The sequence below is a fragment of the Ornithorhynchus anatinus genome, chromosome 16 (assembly GCF_004115215.2).
Source record: "Ornithorhynchus anatinus isolate Pmale09 chromosome 16, mOrnAna1.pri.v4, whole genome shotgun sequence".
In the NCBI taxonomy this organism is placed as follows: Eukaryota; Metazoa; Chordata; class Mammalia; order Monotremata; family Ornithorhynchidae; genus Ornithorhynchus; species Ornithorhynchus anatinus.
The window spans coordinates 34,073,030-34,095,033 of record NC_041743.1 but is presented as its reverse complement, the minus strand read 5'-3'; the positions used below and the strand labels follow the sequence as shown (position 1 = coordinate 34,095,033).

Sequence of the window (22,004 nt, the reverse complement as noted above, 5' to 3'; positions counted from 1 at the left end):
AGACCAGTTAGCCATGGACTCAAAGATGATGCTACAACCTGATTTGCCCTTTGAAGATTGACTGCCTCCCTCCCTGCAGCAGGGTCCATCAGAAACGTATGCCCAAGCAGAGTCATCCCATTCCTGATGGCCACACCACAGGCCGGTCTATGTGGCACAGTTGCCTTCTGGCCATTTCCATCCATATGCCAGTTCCTCCCGTATGTTTCTGACCTCTCTCAGCCTACTTTTTTTATGGTATTTGTTAAGGGCTTACTTTATGCCAGACACTGTATTAATCGCTGCGGTAGTTACAAACTAATTGGGTTGGACAGAGTCCATGTCTCACATAGGGGTCACAGTCTCAATCCCCATTTTACAGATGAAGCAACTGAGGCACAGGGAAGTGAAGTGGCTTGCCCCAAGGTTAGACAGCAGACAAGTGGAAGAGGTGGGATTAGAAACCAGGTCCTTCTGATTCCCAGGCCCGTGCTTTATCCACTAAGCCATACTGCTTCCCAATTTCTGATTAGGGCATTTGTTCTTCAAAGGGACCCTGATTACTTCAAAGAGTAGGTCCCTGGCCAAGGATCGGCTAGGGCACAGCGCAAGTGTAGAGCTGAGGGAGATCAAACTACCTGCCCCCTTTCAATTCCTTGAAAGCCAGAGCGAGACTACCAAAGAACCATTCCCTCCTGGGTTCTGGCAGATGAGTTACAGAAGATACTCGAAGAGTCCTGCCTCTCCAGGCTCCCTCCTTCCTACCCAGTTCTTTGACGAGTCCTGCAAAGCACTCCTTTATTACAAAATGGTTTACTCGGAGAGTAGCAGAACAGATTTCAGGTCTCGGGCTGGCAGGGGGTTTCCCCCTCCCCCTTGCCAGATGCTGCGCTTCTGGAGGATGTTTACGAAGATTGTAAATAACCGTTGTAGAGAAGTACGAAGTACGAATGCCACATTTTGAGAAATCAAGGGCTCAGGGGTTGTGTGTTTATCTCGCGGTTAAAGATTTATTGATTCCTAGAGGACGTGAGAAGGAAAACAAACAATTATTTCAGCCATGTTGTCGAAAAGCTCTAAATTCCCCACACCCATCCCCGATCCAAACAGCCCAGGCCTATCCCCGGAGAGCCGTCTGCACATGTGGCTGTGGGTCTCTCTGGTTCTAATGGAGACCCGTGGCATGGCAGGGGGTGGGCAGCTGACTGGACCTAATGACGTGGCTCTCCAGGCCTGTGGCGCGAGCCATCATGGGGAGAGGACAGAGACTATTGAGTAAAGCTATTTCTGCTGGAGCTGCTGTTAGTCTCCTAAAAAATAGTACTTAATAATTGTGGTATTTGTTAAGTGCTTACAATGTGCCAGGCACTAAGTGCTGGGGTAGATACAAAGTGATTGGGTTAGACCCAGTCCCTGTCTCACATGGAGCTCACAATCTTAATCCTCATTTTTTATAAATGAGGTAACTGAAGCACAGAGAGGTGAAGTGACTTGCCCCAAAACACACGGAGACAACTGGTGGAACCAGGATTAGAACCCAGGTACTGCTCGGTTCCAATCCCTCCGGGATTTTTTTCCAGGCGATGTGTTTCTCTTGAAACCCAGGTCAGGCTCAGGGACAGTGGGGGAGAGGTTCAAGCAATCTGGGCCCTTGAAGGTTAAGGAATCAAGTTAAAGGTGGACAGGGATTTGAACCCAGATCCTTATGATTCCCAGGTCTGTGCTCTATCCACTAGGTGACACTGCTTCTCTGGTTATGGAGTCATTGTCCTTGAAGGTCTTTATTTGGAGGTGGAGAGGAGGGGTATGTTTAAACCGGGTTGAGGGGGTCCTGGTTTATCAGCCCACTCCCATATGCTGATAAAAATCTCCCTGAGAGTAACTTCCTCTTCAAACCTGAAGGACAGCTATGGCTCCCCATCTGGTGCCAGCGGAGATCCGCTCTCCCTCCTTCCTTCCCCCAGCCCGTGGCATGGCCCTCCAACCACTATTTGATCCAGAGTCCCTATGGGGTTTCCTGGTGCAGTTAGTTTTTCTGTGGCTGGATCGGGCAGTGTCAGTGGGGCAGAAAGAGGAGGGAGGAGGAGCACAGCAAACGGGCTGCAAGAGCAGCAGGCCAAGGGGTGGGAACTGCTAAACAGCCCAAGTTGAAAGTGGAGTCCAGGGGAAGCAAGGTGTCGAGAAGAGAATAAGTGATGCTACCTAGCAGAGTCCATGGATGGGGAATATGGTTTGGGTGTGAAATGGTTGCACGGGAGCCTCAGGGGTGGGCGAAATGTTTTTAAAACTGGGACTAGTTGTACTTTAGGGGCAGAGGGGGATTAGGTAAAGACAAAGCAGCAGGTTTGGGGGCAAAATGGTGAAGCCAGGAGATGGGGCTGGGGAACCAGAGGAGAGGAGACATGTCCAAGCTACTTGTTGGGCAGCAGTATCAGAGCCACCGTCGTCGACACATCAGTCAGTGTCTCAAGCAGTTGCCTCCCAGAGCATGAGCGGCTGTGGAATTCACAGTTTAAAAATAGTGGGTCAGGCAGTGGGGAGCCAGGTGGTTTGCCCTTACATCCCCTCAGCTCCAGAGATGGCACGCTGACCCAAGATACCCCAAGGGCCTGCAAGTCCGGTGCTCCTGGGGCCAGACTGGTGCTGTCAGACTCCCGCCAAAGACAGGAGCCTGTTCCCAAGCCTGTGCCTGGGAGTTCATCTGAGGAATTACCTACTAATTGATCACCGAGGATCACTGAGGAGTCACTTGTTAACCACTTACCTCCATTATATGGTAAACTCCTTGAGGGCAGGGATTGAGGCTACGAAGTCTGTAGTATTATACTCTCCCAAACTCTTTGACCTGTGCTCTGCACCTAGTAAGTGCTCGATAAATTCCATCGACTGATTGATTAAGGAGGAGACTCTGGGTGGCCGGTCAGGCCCTCTGCTTCTTCTCCTCTGCCTCCAGCCCGTCCCCTGCTATCGGCATTTTCACTAATCAATTATATTTGTTGAGCACTAACTGTGTGCAGGGCACTATACCGAGTGCTTGGGAGAGTACAGTTTTACCATGCAAAGGATACATTCCTGGTCTATGATGAGCTTACGGTTTAGGGGGGAGACAGACATTAATATAAATAATACGTACATAAGTGCTGTAGGGCTGGGAAGGGGGATGAATAAAGAGAGCAAATCAGGGAGATGCAGAAGGAAGTGAAAGAAGAGGAAAAAAGGGCTTAGTCAAGGAAGGCCTCTCGGACGAGATGTGCCTTCAATGAGGCTTTGAAGTCAGGGAGAGTAATTGTCTGTTGGACTAGCAGCGTGGCTTAGTGAGTAGAACACAGACCTGGGAGTCAGAAGGACCTGGGTTCTCAGAGGTCATGGGTTCTAATCTTGGCTCCGCCACTTGTCAGCTCTATGACTTTGGGCAAGTCACTTAACTTCTCTGTGCCTCAGTTACCTCATCGGTAAAATGGGGATTAAGACTCTGAGCCCCACATGGGACAACCCGATTACACTGTATCTATCCCAGCATGTAGAACGGTGCTTGGCACATAGTAAGCGCTTAACAAGTACCTCCTATTATTATGAGAAGCAACGTGGCCTAGTAGATAGGGCTTGGGTCTGGGAGTCAGAAGTCATGGGTTCTAATCCTGGTTTCGCCATTTGTCTGCTGTGTGACCTTAGGCAAGTCACTTCACTTTTCTGTGCCTCAGTTCCCTCATCTGTAAAATGGGGATTAAGATTGTGAGCACTGTATGGGACAGGGATTGTATCCAACCTAATTATCTTGTATCTACCCCAGTGCTTAGAACAGTGCCTGGCCCATAGTAAAGGCTTAACAAATACCATTATTATTACCATTATTATTATTATATGAAGAGGGAGGGTGTTCCTGGCCAGAGCAGGATGTGGGAGAGAGGTTGGAAGCGAGATCGATGAGATTGAGGTACAGTGAGTAGGTTGGAATTAGAGGAGCAAAGTGCGCAGGCTAGGTTGTAGTAAGAGAGCAGTGAGGTAAGGTAGGAGGGGGCAAGGTGATTGACTGCTTTAAAGCCAGTCATCCAAGCTAAGATGAAGCTCGAGCCATGCCATTTGGCTTCTGGGGAGCAATTCTTGTAAGGAGGAGTGGGAAACTAGATGTCAAAATGAGGTTTTTGGATTATATGTGCATTTACTGTGGCCATTTCCATGCTTTTCTGGCATGGATAGAGGAGTTTACCGTACAGAATAGGCCTCTGAAGGGGAGAGGGCTTGTGTGCTCACTCCTCACGTTCACTGTGTGCACACATGTGAGGGAAGCCCCTGGCTCATCCTTGGCATTTGCCGAAATGCATGTTGAGGTAGGGAGGGGGTAGAAGAAAAGGGAAAAATGACCCCAAAAGAGGACGTGGTGATCTCTCCAGATGTAGGTGCGGCTTCATCCCAGCATGCCTAGTCATTGCACCACTGGATCTCCTGATTTTGTGGTCACCTTTGCCCACATCCAGGACAGACATATGGCCCCCAACCTGGAGGTCCTTCTCATAGCACCCCTCAGAGAGCAGGAGAGGAACTCACCGAGGAGGTGACCTTTCCCACCCCTTCCCTGGCTGGTGGGTTGACCGATAGGCCTCTCTCAAGTTTCCTTTTAATTGAGTGTAGCCAGGAAGTTAGAATTACCAGGCTGCTGAGGTTATTTTGGTTCCTGCCCTCTGCAGCTGCTCAACGCCCTCGGGGACAGGAGTGGTGAGGTGGTAGGGGCCTATACTCACACTGGGTGCCATCTGAGCCCATTTTTAGATTCTCCAGTTGTCTCCTGTTTACCCTTCCCCTATAAAGTTAAATGTGCTCTCTCTCTCGCTCTCTCGCTCTCACTCTCTCTCTCTCTTTCTTCTCTCCCCCTCCCCCCCCACTCCCTCGAGGAGTAGCCTGCCATGAAAAAACCTGCCAGTAAGGAGGGAATCTTTTTCAGGGGGTTAGGTCCTGGCTTCAGATATCTGCCTCATCAGTATCCCTGAGTCCCCACCAGCTCTGTGTCCCCGAGCCACCTTGTGTTTGAGCATTTCTATCTTGGGAGCTGGCAGAGGGGACGTTACCCCAGGAAGAGTTTCCATGCCAACTCTTGACTTTGATGAAAAGTGGGAGGAGGGCAGCCTCAGAGGTGGCAGTGGAGCAATTCCAAAAAACCTAGAGAAATTAATCAAACAACCAACCAATCATATTTATTAAACACTTACTGTGTGGAGAGCACTGTACTAGTGCTTGGGAGAGTACAGTATACTAGAGTTGATATACATGTTCTTGCCCTCAATGAGCTCACAGTAGTAGGAATGGGCTCACGTGGTTGCTTGGAAAATCAGCTTGATGATGGTGTGAATTTCACTGTATCCTTGCCTTGGCCTCAATCCCCAGGGATGCCCGTACCTCTCAAACCCAGGCCTGGGCTTTGGGTAGAAGGCTCGGCCAAGGAAGAGAGAGAGTGAAGCCCACTCTGAGAGGAGGCACCGGGAAGTGATCTATCTCACAGCTTTTCATACGATTTATAGAATGAAGCTTCTTGGTCACTCTCTTCCTCCCCTTCTGCCTATTAGGAGGTCAGATTTGTTTGTTTTTTCTGCCTCAAGTCCATTCCCACCAAACAAATAAAATCAGACCCCTGCAATAAAAGCACCGGGCTGTGACTCTGGAAAGGAGGGATTCCCAGTTTGGACTAAGGGTGATTTACCAATTCTGTAATTCTGTAAGAACCCGGACTCTGCGTTTCCTCTTTCTGGACATTTCAGCTTGTATTTTGGTGGTGAATGCATCTGGTTTCTGTCGCCTCTTTGGGGCCTGGTTCTTATTTTCCAATTGTTTGGCTTTCTCATAGTCATGTTTTATTTATCTGTGTTATTAACTTCACCCGCCACTGATGGGAACTGGGGAGAGCATTTGTGTGAAATGGAGGAAGCCAGCTAGAGCGGGGATGGGGGCAGGGTGTCCGCCCACTTACGGGATCCAGGGACAAGCAGCCCCGATCCTGGGGATGGGTAGTAGGTGGGGCGGGGGAGAATATTTGAGAAAATATCTGAGAAAAGAGGCCCAGTCTCCATGAAGTGGAGTATCAAGCAGCAGCTGAAGTCATGCCATCTATGACCTTCAACCATAAAAGTCCACCCTGAGCTTCCAAAATACCGTTGACAATTTAGCAACAGCTCTAGCAACTGGTCAGGGAGGAAGTGTACTGAAGCCTTTCCACAGCTTCCTGTACTGATCAATTGGAAAGCTTCTTTTGGAAACCATCCCTGGAACTGTTACTAGAGAGTTTAAAGCCTTAGCACCTCAGAACATCGAAAATTGAGAGCAGATGGGTGTTGTGAGGAACTCTATGGTGAGGCCCGCTTATAAAGAATAATAGTACTATGAGTTTTTCACATGCTATATTTTTTCAAAATGCTTTCACATTACTTATCTCATTTGGTCCTCACAATGTATCTGTGAGGGAGAAAGAGACAGAAGTTACAGTTTCCATTTTATAGATGAGGAAATGGAGGTCCAGAGAGGTTTAATGCTGCTTTTGCTCAGCCTGATCATTCTTTTAGGGGTTGTAGTGTTGTCCATGATAATTCCTTAGATCCCCTCATAAAGTCGCTGGCCATAAAGTAGGGAAATGGGGGTTGGGGGTGGGGGAGAATGGGATTGTAAACTTTGCCTGAGGGAACAAAATCATGGAAAACATTAATGGCCAGACCTATGAAGTTGTATTCCAAATTCCAGAAGTCTGGACAGTCTGAGATCAGAAGGGCCAAAGCAGAGCAGGATCCAACACACATCTTTTCCCTGGCACTCGCAACGTAGTATTTGTGCTGGGTGGCCTTGGGAAAATTGCTTCATCTCTCTGGGCTCCCACTTCCAGTTCTTAAAAACAGCACTGTGACTGAGTGGCCCCAGAGGATGGTTGAATGCATTAACTAATCAACAGCTGTGAAGGATGAGGAAACCAGAAAACACTACTTAAATACATCTTCCTTTCTTGGGTGGCAGTTGGATTGATGGGGAAGAGACTTGGACTAGGAGGTCAGGGGAGTGAAGTTCTAGTCCTGGTTCTTCCTCTGACTTGCTGTGGGCAAATCTCTTAACTTTACTGTGCCTCAATTTTCCAGTCTGTGAAAAGGGACAATGCTTGTCCTACGAGAAGCAGCGTGGCTCAGTGGAAAGAGCCTGGGCTTGGGAGTCAGAGGTCATGGGTTCTAATCCCTGCTCTGCCGCTTGCCAGCTGTGTGACTTTGGACAAGTCACTTTACTTCTCTGTGCCTCAGTTATCTCATCTGTAAAATGAGGATTAAAACGGTGAGCCCCACGAGGGACAACCTGATCACCTTGTATCCCCCCAGTGCTTAGAACAGTGCTTTGCACATAGTAAGCGCTCAACAAATACCAACATTATTATTATTATTGTCCTACCAGCGTATATTGAAAATGAATAAGGCAGTGCTCTCGCTTAGGGAAACTTGATCAGTAGTATTGTCGGAGCAAGAAGGGGGACTTTATTCCATTGAGCTTCTTGGAAGAACCGACTTTCAGGGATTCACGGAACTGAATTATTCATTTGATCCCCTGGGCTAGACTACCCACTTCCTCCTCTTTGGTGCTCCAGATATTTGTATTCTTAGTCATGCCTTAGGAGAGCTGCATGTCATTTTTATTCCTCTTTTCTAACCCAATGGACTTCTCTCTTCATCTTGTGACTGTGGGCAAGTCACTTAACTTCTCGGTGCCTCAGTTCCCTCATCTGTAAAATGGGAATTAAGACTGTGAGCCCCACGTGGGACAACCTGATTCCCCTGTGTCTACCCTAGCGCTTAGAACAGTGCTCTGCACATAGTAAGCGCTTAACAAATACCAACATTGTTATTATTATTATCTTGTCCTCTCCTCCCTGCTGCTTCGGCCCTGGTGGGCCCCAATGGAAACACTCTCTCCAGCCCTCCTTCCCACATCTTCCTGCTTCTCCCACTACAAGGGGAGGTGGGGGAAAGGAGGGTTGCCATATTCATGTTCTACTTCCTCTCCCATTTTGAAGCTTTGATGGCTTTGCTTTTTGAGATTCCCTGGCCAAGAGAGATGAATTTGATCCCCACTGTGGCTCTTCTGGTCTAGCTGAGCTACGTGGTCTTTTTCCTTCTTGAAGCCTCTGTCCTTTCTTCCCTCCCTACTCCACCTCTCTAAAGTCTCTAGTGTCTTGGGCCCCTTAATGAGCACTGCCCTCTGCAAATGCAACAGCCTCGAGACCTGTGGGGAGCTCTGTCTCTCTGGAGCAGCAGGAATGGATAATAATAATAATAATGTTGGTATTTGTTAAGCGCTTACTATGTGCAGAGCACTGTTCTAAGCGCTGGGGTAGACACAGGGGAATCAGGTTGTCCCACGTGGGGCTCACAGTCTTTATCCCCATTTTACAGATGAGGTAACTGAGGCACAGAGAAGTGAAGTGACTTGCCCAAGGTCACACAGCAGACAAGTGGCAGAACTGGGATTCGAACTCATGACCTCTGACTCCAAAGCCCATGCTCTTTCCACTGAGCCACGCTGTGTTGATTCCTGCTTAGGAGTCAGAGGGGGTCCTCTCCTGAGCTACTCCTCCTACCAGAACAGGCTCTGATCCTAAATAGGTGGGTGGGTCAGAAAGAATCACCAGCTGACAATTTCCACTCAAGCTGAGGTCCCTCTGCCTTCCAGAGTAGAGTACCACATAAACACTGTGATAAATCCTCCTTTAAGAGACTTCAGTTTCCCAGTGGACCAGTGGAATTTGGAGCAGTTTCATCCTCAAAAAGGGTGGCACCAGTGGCCTGGAATGTTTTTGGAACAGTGATCCCCAAGCACTGCCTCATCAGTGATCTCATTGGTTTTCTCAATCTTTCAGTGGTATTTATCGAGTGCTAACTATGTGCTAACCCTGTACTAAACCCTTGGGAGAATACAATGCATCAGAATTAGCAGAATTCCCTGCCCATAATGTGTTTACATAGGTTTCTGCAGAGGAAGGAAGGACTGGGGCTGGAATGATTAGCCTCATTTTATGGGTGGGAAACCAAACCCCAGTTGGGTTACCTGATTTACCCAACGTCCTCTCACAGATCAGGGCTGGATTACATGTCCCGAGCCCCCAGCTTTTCCCTCTAGACACACCACAGATCATGAGACCCCCTAGGGGTATGGAGGCCCAGGGGCTCTGCAGCTTCCTGACAACCAAGCCCTCGTGACACCTTTTTCCTGGGACTCAGAGGGGATGGAGTGGAGGTGTGGGGCTGCACTCAGGAAGTAAACACTGAGGCAGCGGGTGTTTGCATTTTATAGCTCTGAGCCGGTAAGCTAGTGTAGCTCTCCTGACCGCCTGTCTCGGAGAAGCTGGGAGGAGGGATCGGGCAGCAAGTTTCTGTTGGACTAGATGATAACCCAAGGCCCTGTCCTCCCTCTTGCTGCCAGACCACCCGTGAAAGGGAGGGGACTGGGGAGAGGGTGGGAGCATTGGAAAATAAATCACTGAAGAAATTTTCATAAAAAAAAATTTCCTAGCATTTCTTCTCTGGCAAGAGACCAACCAGTCTGAGCCCATGGGGCCTGGCCAGATCCTGGCTTTGTATCCTTGGTGCTTGCAAAGTCTCCTCTTCCTCCTTCTCCTCCTCTTCCTCCTCCTCCCCCTCCTTCTTTCTTTCCAGCCATTTTCTGCAAGTGACAGACATCCCTTTAAGGTGGAGGCCACCCTGAGCTCGGCCCCTCCCTCCCTGTCCCAGGATGTTGGTTAGGAGCCTGGGCTGATTCGACAGGATTGTGGGTGGCAGCAGGGTAGGGGCGCCTTAGGCCTCTAGTCTGCCCCTAGACCCACCATCTTCCAACCTCCCTCTTACCCTGCCCTCGCCCCTTCAGCCTCCCAACACACACCACCAGGATGTGGGGTGGCTGCTCGGGGTCAGACCTGCTCTGCTGGACCAGAGACAGGAACACCACACAGAGTGGCCCATCTGCTTTGGATTTCAGGCATTGATCGGGGCTAGTTCCAGCATGGCTGGGGAGGCGGGGGGAGAGAAGGAGGCTGCTCACTCTGAGACAGGCCCAGGGGCAATGCCAGTGCACTTCCACGAGTCACACTCCTCCCTGGCCCACAGCATGCCTACTGGGGAGGGTCCCAGAAGATGTCTGAGGAGAAGACGCTGAAGGAAAGGCTCCAGCCTGTAGGAATGGTGGAGAATTTCAATCTTGGCTAATGTCAAATAGTGCACTGAGGGGATCCAGGTGATTGCCATTCAGTCACTTGTGAGACAAGAAACTTCCTAAGCATCCCTGAGGCAAATAATTGGTCTAAGTGCCTAGGCGACTGCTAATCTAGAACATCCCCTCTCCCCCACCCCAGCCTGACCTCTCCCCACTGGAAGCTGTGGGTAGACAGGTTGGGCAGGCCCCAAAACTCTCTCAAGGACCCAGCCTAGGGCCCTCGTTCTCGAGCTGCCTCCTTTGTGCTTCCCAGAACTCCAAACCGCCTCCGTTTTGGGATTACGTTGGCATTATAATCCTCGCCAACTCTGCTGTCCTTGTTTCCAACTTCTCCAGAGTCTTTTGATGTCATTATTTTCTAATTACTTGTATTGGTCCATTTATTATTGTTCCAGAACACATATCCTAACCCTTTGTGCCGATGAAAAAATCTACTCAACCGTGAGGGAGGTGTGGGGGTGGCAGTTGAGGGGGTGGTTTCCGGTCAAATCATGCTGTGGTTTTCATTGCTTGGCGGGGAGTGTGCGGGGTGGCAATTTTCCCTGTACCTTTCTCCTTCTGTTGGCATCTCTTTATGATTTCCTCAGCAATTCAGAGGCCAGTTTTGGTGCCAGCCAAGATCAGACTCTAGCATCCCTCCAGCTACTGAGTGATCAGAACCAGTAATAGAGGAGAAAATGGGAGTGGGCAATCAATCAGTCAGTAAATCATTGGTATTTATGGGTCACTGGGCTAAGTGCTTGGGAGAGTACCATACGGTAGTCTGTAAACATGATCCCTGTGCTTAGGGAACCTACAGTCTGGTTTGTAGCAGGGAGTTGGGGCAGAACTTAGAGAAGCAGCATGGCATAGTGGAGAGAGCATGGGCCTGGGAGTCAGAAGGACATGGGTTCTAATCCTGGCTCCACCACATATGTGCTATGTGACCTTGGGCAAGTCACTTCACTTCTCTGGGGCTCAGTTACCTCATCTGTAAACTGGGGATTGAGATTGCGAGTCCTATGTGGGGCAGGGACTCTGTCCAATCTGATTTGCTTGTATGTACTCCAGAACTCAATGCTTGGCACATAGTAAGCGTTTAACAAACACCACAATTATTATTATTATTAGAACTTTTTCTACAGAAGTTACCTGGCCAGTTATACTCCAGAATCTCATCCCTTCTCCTTCCCGACTCCCACCCGTGCTCCTCTCCTTGCTCCAAAGAGATCCCCAGTCTCTTTGGATCCCTGAAGATTCCTTGCTTCTTCAAGGAAGCAATGGGGCCAATTTCAGAGGCGAATCCTGGCTCCCAGCTCTTGGCTCCCAGGTCTTCTCTCCCACCCCTCGACCCTGTGTTGTTCAGGGTTTGGGCCCATGTTCAGGGGGACCTAGTTCTCCGCTTCATCATTGGGTACACAGGGGATAATGTTGACTAAACAAAGCACTCCAAAGCCTTTGGTTTTTTGCAATGTTTTACTCTGTACCAGGAGGCCCAGGGAGCAGGAAGAGGCAGCAAGGACCAGGTAGGTCCCTGTGGGTTGGTCACATTTTTCTGACTGTGGGGGGCCCCCACCTGTCCCTGGAAGGCAGCTGGAACAAGTACATCTTATCGCAGGTCTGTCCGCCCAGCCTCAGGGGCGACTCCTCCTGGAGAAGCTCAAGTCCGAGACTTTGATCTGAGGGCCCAAAGACCTGAGGGAAACCAAGCAACAGGCCTAAAATGAGCTTCTGCTTTGGGAGATATCCTGCAGCCCCCTGCAGGGACCTAGCAGGGAGATAGTAGCTGGTGGTTTCAGTCAATCAATCAGTGGTATTCAATGAGTTCGTACTGTGTGCAGAGCACTCGGTGGGGAAGTGGCAGAAGACCTATTCAGGATTCAGGTTGGTGAGTAGAGCCAACCGGGCCAATGTGGCCTTTGTCACCACTGAGCTGTGGAGAGGCAAGGGGCAGCCAGTGGGACAGGGCCTGCTCCTCGGGAATGGGGCTGAAGAGACATTTGGCTTAATAGAGGAGAGCCGAGTACATGAGGATTGCCCAGAGCAGGGAACATGGGGCTGCTTTTCCTCTGAAAGAGCCTCTCTCCACCACCTTTCTTCCCTCACCTCCTCCCCTTGCCCCCTGTTAGTTCTTGGCAGCTGGGCAATCCACAGTCTGTGCTGGCTGCCATTCCTGGATGCCATAAATATCCAGTTGATCTATTGTCCCTGCATGGTCTGGTTTTCTCTAAACACTGAACAGGCTGCTAATTATCCCTTGAAATGTTCATTAAAACTCAGAAGGAGATAAATAATCAATGGGAATGTTGTGTACTGGAGTGGCTTTCATAGCTCAGCTGAGAGAGGGGGAGCTCAGAGGTCCTACCCTCCTACCCCCCACCTCCACTGAGTGCCGGTACATACAAGACCCCAGGCAGCCCAGAGCGGTGATGGGGAGTTCTGTGTTCCAGTTCCAGGACTTGCTCCCCTCCCTCTCTGCCCCAGTCCCCGAGCCTGCCGTTCCCATCCATTCTCTACATGGATTTCAAACCGGGCCGCGCTTCTCGCCGAGTGGAAAATCATATAACTGTGGCTCAGAGGAAACTGGGTGGAAGGGCCAAGCGAGAATCAGGCTGGGGTGGGGGGGGCGTTCAAGAGAAATCAAACTTGCCACAGCACTGTTGTTGTTTTTTTTACCATTCCCCTTGTGTCTGGTTTTTGTGGGGTTTGTCTGAGGAGGTCATGAGTTGTGTGCTGCAGGCTGGGAGCTGGGGAACAGCCTGGGAGGTGGAGATGGTGAAAAGGACAGGGGAAGGGGAATCGGTTAATAAGAGTAAGGTCAATGTAGTTTGGTGGCCAATAGTGTTTTGGGAGTCTAAGCATTGAAGAAAATGGTACTCTGGGAAACAGCATGGTCTAGTGGATGATGCCCAGGCCTGGGAGCCAGGGGACCTGGTTCTAATCTTGACTCTTGCCTTCTCTGAACCCTTGGGCAAGTCACTTCTCTGTGCCGCAGTTTCCTCAACTGATAAATGGTGATTCAAGACTTATGAGTACATTCATCCTATTTAGACTGTGAGCCCCATGTGGGACAGGGACTGTATTTGAACTGATTAATTTGCATCTAGCCCAGGGTTAAGTAAGTACTTAAGTTCCATTTAAAAAAAAAGGCAGAGTTCAAAATCAGAGGCTTAAGCAGCGGGGCTCAGAGACCAAGACTGTGGAGAGCAGATTCTGGAGAATCAGTGAGCAGTCCACGGTGGCAGTGAGATCATAAAAGAAGAGCTGGGTTGGAGAGGTTGAAAGTGGATCCCCAACTCTCAGGGAGCAGCCATTCCTCCTCTTCCTCCTTCTCCTCCTCCTTCCCTTTGCCTCAGTCTGTAGTGTCTACCCAGGATGAAGATAGGACTTGGGCCAGGCTGCTCCAGCTCAGTGTTGTTTTTAGGTTCTTGGGCCAGTCTTGGACCTCAGCGTGGTGCCATGGAGTTGGAGTGCCTGGGGAGCCTGCAGAGGGGCTGTTCTTCAAGGAACACAGGCCCTGGGAGGAGAGCAGGTCCAGAAGCAGCAGCAGCAGCAGCAGCATAGAACAGCCTGGCATCTCAGGGCTAGCCCAAGGCCACTCATCTCCTTCCCCTCATCGCTCCTAGCCGTGAGGCTCCTGTTGTTTGATTTGCTCTTGGATTGGGTGTTTTTCTCTGTGTGTGTTTTCTCTAGGTATATCTGATTGTTGGCTCTTTCTCTCCCGCTCCTGCTCCTCCTCTCTCCCTCTACCGCCCCCCTGAAACCCCCACTCCCTTCCCTTCGGCCCACAGAGAGCGAGATCATCCCACCAGATTGCCTCCGCCCCCGCTCCTTCACCGCCATCCGCCGCCCCTCGCTACGGCGCGAGACCGAGGACACCCGACTCTCCGTCAGCCTGTGCGACCTCAACGTGCAGGAGGATGGCTTCCAGGTGATGGCCACCGTGTGCCCCATCCCGCAGAACTCGCTCAACAACCAGCACTCTCACCTCCTCCCAACCCAGCTGGAGAGTGACCTGCGCTTCCACCAGCTGCGGGGCGCCCACATCAAGATCCTGGATGACCAGACGGTGGCCCGCCTGGAACACGCCCGGGAGGAGAGGACTTTGGTGTTCACCAGCCGGTCCCTGCGTATCAGCGAGACCATCTTCGTCAAGATCAACAAGTCGAGCGCCTCGCGGGCCGGCACCCTCTCCTACGGGGTCACCACGTGTGACCCGGGGACTCTGCGGCCCAGCGACCTCCCCTACAACCCAGAGGCGCTGGTGGACAGGAAGGAGTTCTGGGCTGTGTGCCGGGTGCCCGTGGCCTTGCAGAGCGGAGACATCCTGGGCTTCATGGTGAACTCTGACGGGGAGCTGCACCTGAGCCACAACGGGGCCAGTGCCGGCATGCAGGTGTGCGTGGACTGCTCCCAGCCCCTCTGGATGTTCTTCAGTTTACATGGAGCCGTGACCCAGATCCGCGTCCTGGGTAGGTCGGCCCTTTTCGAGGCTTTCCTCCTGGTGAGCCCGAGGGACCTGCCAGGGGGAGGAAGGAACCCGCATCTTTCTGCCACGGGGGGCCGGGAGGAGGGACATGGAGAATACAGATGAAGCAAATCGGGGAGGGGGCTGGACTGGGCCTGGAAGGCAGGGTTAGGCAAGCTCCCAGATTTGGTGGGGTTGGGGAGGCAGACGATCCCCGATTATTGGAGTCCAGAGAGAGAGGACGTGGGAGAGTTGGTGTGGAGCCTGGAAGCTGATTTTGAGGAAGCTTTGCTTGTGGTAGAGGGAAATGGGCAGCTGGTGGGAGGGTCTGAAGAATGGCGAGATGTGAACTGAATAGCTAACTCTTCAAGAGGGTGAGCTGTGGTGCAGTGGGCTGTATAGGCTGGAGGAGAAGCAGGAGGCAGGGACACCAGCGAGGAGGCTGGATGCGGTGAGTAGTGTAGGCGTCAGGGGAAGAGGAGAAGGGAAGATTGGGTAAATGTGGATGAAGAACCATCAGGATATTACCAAGGGAGATTTCGTGGACCAGAGGAAATCTTTTCTCTCTCTTCCCCACCTACCTTTAAGAGCATTTTCCCCACAGGTCGAGGAATCTCTAGAAGAGCTGGCAGCTGAATCTCCAAAGGATCAGTAGGGGTGAAGCTTACCACACTGCCATCTTAGAATTTGCCTTTTCTAAAAATCTGGCTTTTCTGCCTTTTTTAGAATCTGGACTCTATGGATTTAAGGTTTCACCTGAAACAACCTAGTCCCCACTTCAATCAAATATCTTTGTTTCACAAACCCAGCCCTAAGCATAGGTAAATTGTACCCTAAACTGGATCTGTCCTTTTGTGGAAGGGAGAGCAGGTGACCAAAGAGAACAGCTTGGGGTAAATTTACTCAAAGATAAGCAAATTCTCTCTATCACCTACTGCTCCACAGCTGCTGCTGCTTCCCCCCCACCTCAGTGTCTGAGGCAATAACTGGGTACTTTGAAGTTTTTCAGGAAGTCTTGATAACTTGCCACTTGATAAATTCTATCTTAGAGCAGCACTGATCACTTCCTGTGATAGTGTGATTTGTTTATCTGGTATCTACCCCCATTCTGTTTATCTTGTATCAGTTTAGCTCCTAATCTAGCAGAGCTAGGGCAGTGACCTTTCAAAGTAGTAGAGGTAGCTGGTGAGGGTTCTTGGCCAGACATCGCTCTGCCCCTCACTGGGACTGACTTGCCGGGAGTTTGCAGCTGAGACAACAGAGGGCAGCCCAGGAAAGCAGGAAGGCCTGGGCTCCCCAAGAACCACAGTATGATTAAACCAGCCAGGCAGCAGAGTGACTGTTGTCTGATTGAAAATCTCAGCTAGACTCCACCCACTCTTCGTTGCCTCGTCCAATATTTGTCACTCAGAAATTCTGCCTTACGCCCAACCGAAATCTCTCATCTTCAGTGTCGCATCCTTGCCCGTGGTGTGCTCCTCAGGGGACCTGGAGATGCACTGAGCAGTAGCCTCCTCCCCATCAGAGTCCTTTACATTAGATAGAGCTGGGAATCAGCAGCCCTCAGCCTTCTCTTCTCCAGGCAAGCCACCCCTGCTCCATTAACCATTTCCTGTTTCCCATAGGGGCTAGTTTCCATCCCTTTAATTCATTTTGAGCTCTTCTCCAGATGCTGTCCAGCTTTACGTCACCTTTTTAAAGGGCTATGAGGTAGGCGATTTGGTCCCAGTATGCCAGTAGGGTCTGACTGTTACAGAATTCAGTAGGCCCGCTTCCTGGTTCTTGTTGGATTTTTTTTTAAATGATAGCATTCAGCTTCTGGTCAATTAGGATTGACCAGGCAGGGAGCTGTAGGGTCGGTAGTCTGAATCCAGCTCAATCCAGTAGGCCAGTGTTTCTCATTAATTCATGGTATTCCCCTTTTCCTTCTTCATCCTATTTTAGTGTCTGTTTCCCTGCTTGATTGTAAGCTCTTCAAAGGCAGGGATCATGCCTAATTCTCCCAAGGTTTAGTTCAGTGATCTGCCTGCCCTAGACGTTCAGAGAGAACTGATTTTCCCAGTGGAGCTGAGAAACACAGGGAAGGGTCACTCTCAGCCCCTGACTATAGTTACATACACCTGCTCTGTACAGAGTCTTGAAGGAGAACTTCAAGGGGATACAGATCTCTGGACCACTTCTGGATGGTGGTCGCAGCAGCAGCAACAGGGACCTCTGGGAATGGGGTGAACCAACCAACTTCTTCCATCTCCCAGACCGCCTCGCCAGCTTTGGCTTACCAGTCAGTCATAAGTTCTGCCCGAGCCTCCGTCAGGAGTTCCAGCCGGCAAGAGGGCTAGAGTTCTGTCTAGAGGAGGGTGGCCCTTTTCTGTTCTGGCAGGGCCCTGACAGAGATCATAGGAGGAGGAGGCTCGGCAGGAGGCTTGGGGGAATCTCCTCCTCAGGCTGGGAGCTCCTTCCGAGCTCACCTGGCAGTAGCTTGGCTTCTGTCATTTCTGACATCTGGTAGATGCTTCCAGTGGGTCAAGCACTGGATGAAGCCCTGGGGTGATGACCCTGAAGTCGGTTCAGAGTCTGAGCTCAAGAGGACACATGCAGAACAAGAAGAGTAGAAGCCAGACAATCTGAAAACCAGGTTAGAAGTCAAAGTTTGAAATCTACCACAGTAAAATGTGCAGGTAAAACACCCTGTAGAGAGACCAGGAGGTGGGTCCCACATCCCTGCCAGACCCTAGGCCTGTGGAGAGATCATCCCAACCTTCCCACTCCTCCAGTGGCTGGGAGGGTGGAGACTCTGCCCAAATCTCTGCCCAACTCTCTGCCATAGGGTTGAGCAGGAGGAGGCAGGGCTAAAAGAAAGCAGGACAAGAGCAAATAAAAATGTAAGTGATAAGATGTGTCCTGTGGCACTGGACCTGTCCTCCTTCAGCCCTGGATATCCTTGACCCAAGAGGCTCCCTGGCTAGATCGTGTGAGGCCTGGATCCACTGGGGTCCGAACGGGAGTAAAGCAGAACGACTAGTTTCGGCCGTTATGCCTGATTAGACAGATTTTTAACTCACATCAATGGAACTTGGATTAATAATATTTGCTACTCCCTTAAAGGTGACCCCAAGCCCCAGGAGACCTGAACAGGCAGTGGGTCATAGCCAGGCCCCCCCACCACTGCATCCCTGCGCTGGAGATGGGCCCTTCTTGAGGTCTTTATCAGACATTTCATTAGGATTCAGCTGAGCGCTTTGGGGCTGGTGGTCTGTCACCTGCTCAGTAGAATCCAGGTGACGGGAGAAGTAGAAAACTCCCCCATTCCCCAAACAGGGCCTAGGCGGAGTTCACCTCACTCTGCGGAAGAACTCCCAGGACACTCCAGAGGGACAAGGCTCACAGAAACAATCTGCTGCATTGTTTTTTGTAGTTCTTAGTACTGGTACCCTAAGAGGGATTCAAGAGAGAGAGAGAGAGAGAGAGACAGATAATCCCTAGTAAGACCTGTGGGCTTGAGGCTGATCTTCTAAAAGCCTCTCTCTTCCCTTTATAGCCTTTGCTAAACAAACTAATTGTGTTTGATGGGGCCCCTCTAGCTAATCTGAAAGGGGAAAAAACTACCATCTTCTGGGGCTGCCACAGGGCCGCTGGGTAATTCCACCAGCACCGCTGTCGGGTGCTGGTGGGCTTGTCGGACAAATTTTCCCCAACTCTTTAACAGCGCTCTAGCCAAAACCCTAGTGTGCTCTGGCAGAGCCGGCTATGCCAGAAAAGTGGATCTTTCTCCTCCAGTGGTTGAGTAGGAGACCCTCCAGAACAGCCAGCTAGCCAAAATGGCTTTTCTGTATGGAGGCCATATCAGCTGGTAGGCCAGGGAACCTCACTGTAATTCCAGTGACACTTTCCTCGGTGGCCTTAGTTTACGAGAAGCAGAGAGGCCTAGTGGAAAAAGCACAGGCTTGGGAGTCAGAGGACCTGGGTTCCAATCCTGGCTCTACTACTTGTCTGCTCTGTGGCCTTGGCCAAGTCACTTAGCTTCTCTGTGCCTCAGTTCTCTCATTTGCAAAATGGGGTTTCAATACCAATTCCCCCTCCTATTTAGACTACCCATGGGGGTCCTGATCCCAGCTCTGCCACTTGTCAGCTGTGTGACTCTGGGCAAGTCACTTAACTTTTCTGTGCCTCAGTTACCTCATCTGTAAAATGGGCATTAACACTGTGAGCCTCACATTACCCTGTATCTCCCCCAGCGCTTAAAATAGTGCTCTGCACATAGTAAGTGCTTAACAAATACCATTATTATGATTATGATTATTATTATTATTATTATATCTACCCCAGCACTTAGTATAGTGTTTGGCACATAGTAATACAATGCTTAACACATAGTAAGTGCCTAACAAATACCACAATTATTATTATTATTATTTCCTCCCGATAATGGCTTCTTCCCACTGCTTTCAAACATGCTCATGTCTCCCCTATCCTGAAAAAAAACTTCCCTTGACCCCATGGCTCCCTCTAGTTATCTCCCTATCTCCCTCCTACCATTCCTCTCTGAATTCCATAAGCGAGGTGTCTACACCCAGTACCTCCAATTCCTGTCCTCCAATTCTCTTCTTGACACCCTCCGACCTGGCTTCTCCCCCCTGTCATTCTGCAAAAACTGGCCTCTCTAAGAAGAGGACGTTTTTCTCGCCAAATCCAACGTCCGCTACTCCATCCTAATCTTCCTCACCCTCTCTGCTGCCTTCGATATTGTGGACCACCCCCTTCTCTTGAAACCATTCGTTAACCTTGACTTCACTGCCCCCCTCCTCTCCTGGCTCTCCTCCTATTCTCTCTTAGTCTTTTTTGCAGGCTCCCCCTCTCAAGATCCTGGAGGTCTCTCAAGGCTCAGTTCTGGGGCTCTGCTATTCTCCATCTACCTCCACTCTTTTGGTGAACTCATTCGATCCCCCGGTTTCTACCACCATCTCTACACAGATAATTCTCAAATTTACCTCTCCAGCCCGGACCTTTCACCTTCTCTGCAATCTCACATTTCCTCCTGTCTTCAGAACATCTCTACTTAGATGTCCCTCCGACACCTCAAACTTAACATGACCAAAACGAAACACCTCATCTTCTTACCCAAATTCTGTCCTCCCTGTCTTCCCCCATCACGGTAGAAAACACCACCATCCTTTCTTTCTCACAAACCTGTAACCTTGGCATTATTCTTGACTCATCTCTCTCATTCAGCCCACACATTCCATCTGGCATGAATCCTTTGCTTCACAACATCATTAAAATCCACACTTTCCTTTCCTTTGATCCACTAATGCCAGCCTTCACCGTACCTTGATCTCATCTATCTCACCACTGACCCTTGCCCTTCATAGAGAAGCAACGTGGCTTTGGAGTCAGAGTTCATGGGTTTGAATCCCGGCTCGGCCACTTGTCAGCTGTGTGACTTTGGGCAAGTCACTTAACTTCTCTGTGCCTCAGTTACCTCATCTGTAAAATGGGGATTAAGACTGTGAGCCCCATGTGGGACAACCTGATTCCCCTGTGTCTACCCCAGTGCTTAGAACAGTGCTCGGCACATAGTAAGCGCTTAACAAATACCAACATTATTATTATTATTATTTATGACAGACCTCCACTCTCCCCATCATCACAAAGCTTTAATCACATCTCCTCCAAGAGGCCTTCAATGACTAAGCCCTCATTTCCCCCAACTCCCTCCCCTTACACTTGGATCGGTACCCTTCAAACACTTGATAGTCCCCCACCCTCAGCCCCACAGCACTTACGCGCATATTTATTTATATCATTTACAATTTATATTTACCTATATACATTATGTAATTTATTTTAATATCTGCCTCCCCCTCTAGATTGTAAGCTCCTTTTCTGCAGGGAATGTGTCTACCAACTCTGCTCTATTGTATTCTCCCAAGCACTTAGTTCAGTGTTCGGCACAGGATAAACACTCAATGAATACCAATTGACTTACCCCCGCCCACCACCCAGGAGGCTTGGAGGATGAATGAGTAATCTCTGCAAAGCACTTGGAGATTCTTAAAAGAAGGACGTTGCATAAGCACAAGGTGTTTTTTAGTACTATTATTAGTGCTGCTAATATTAACATTCGTAATAAGGCAGCTGTTGCCTTTCAGAGCGGGCATGAGGTTTCTGGTAGCCTGAGGGAAAGGGCAGCTCTTTTTCAAATGCCAGCTCAGAGCTGGCAGGACTAGGGGGAAGATCCTAGTCCCGAGAGCAGAGAAAGGGTGGATGAAAATCAAGAGCTGTTACCCGAGACATAGATGCAGGAGGCACCCCTAGCAGCAGTTTGGAAAAAATTATTGAAAATCAAGAAACCACCGTTTTCAAACAGCACTGTTGTAATCTTGACCACTTTCCACCAAATGGTAGGGGTTTTGGACAAGGGAACAATCTGTGGCAATTCAGCCTGGAAGGGCCGTTTACCTATAGTCGGCCTGACCTGGCTTTCCCCCTTTATTCATCCCTCCCTCAGACCCACAGCACTTGGGTACATATATGCAACTTATTTATTTATATTAACGTCTGTCTCCCACTCTAGTCTGGAAGCTTGTTGTGGGCAGGGAATGTGTCTATCAACTCTGTTGTACTGTGTGCTGCCAAGCTCTCAGTACGGTACGCTGCAATAGTAAACACTCAATAAATGTGATCAATTGGGAAGTGTTTGATTGACAGCTTTTGCTGAGAGGTATCTGTAGCTCTGCTCTGTCTCTTGCTTACATCACTGTCAGTCTGTGTAGAGTGTGGCAACTGCCCCAAAGACCCCTGGAGGGTCCGTGGGGGGGAAGCATTTGGGGCTGGAAAAGACCAGAATGCTGTCTGATAATTAGGTATTCCCTGACCGACTCAGAGGTGGAGTTCTGGGCCAAGGAAAAGATGGAACAATCTTTGCCCCATTCCCCGGGTCCCTAATAATGCTCTATTAATTAATCAATCATATTTTTTGAGTGCTTACTGTTTGCAGAGCACTGTACTGGGTGCTTGGGAGAGTACACTGTAACAGAATCGGTAGACATGTTCCCTGTCTGCGGACTTACAGTCTTGAGACTCTAGCCAAAACCCCTGGTGAAAATATACACTCCAATGATCGGCCTGCCTTGTTGAGGTTTAGTACAAAAGAAGCATTTTCTGTTGCATAATTCTTACCCCCAAATCTCTTGGCCCCAAGCATATGTTGCCAGAGTGTTATTCTGAAAGACATGAAAACCTGATCGCGAAAGAAAGGCAGACAATCCGAGGGGGAGATAGAACCCAGAATGAGCTTTTTGTGGGCTCAGCCACTTGCCAGATTGGGGGCTCCTAGTGGCTATACCTTAATCGCCTA

At 49.9% G+C, this 22,004-nt stretch overlaps 1 protein-coding gene across 2 annotated transcripts in view; it reads left to right on the top strand.

Annotated features, from left to right (window-relative positions):
* The window catches only part of NEURL1 (neuralized E3 ubiquitin protein ligase 1), a 137,974-nt gene that overhangs the window by 109,640 nt on the left and 6,330 nt on the right, over window positions 1–22,004 (top strand). For both annotated transcript variants that reach the window (XM_029080823.2, XM_029080821.2), the window contains one exon: window positions 13,971–14,651. In XM_029080823.2, the coding sequence (XP_028936656.2) occupies window positions 13,971–14,651 (681 nt within the window). The remainder of the gene's footprint in view (window positions 1–13,970; window positions 14,652–22,004) is intronic.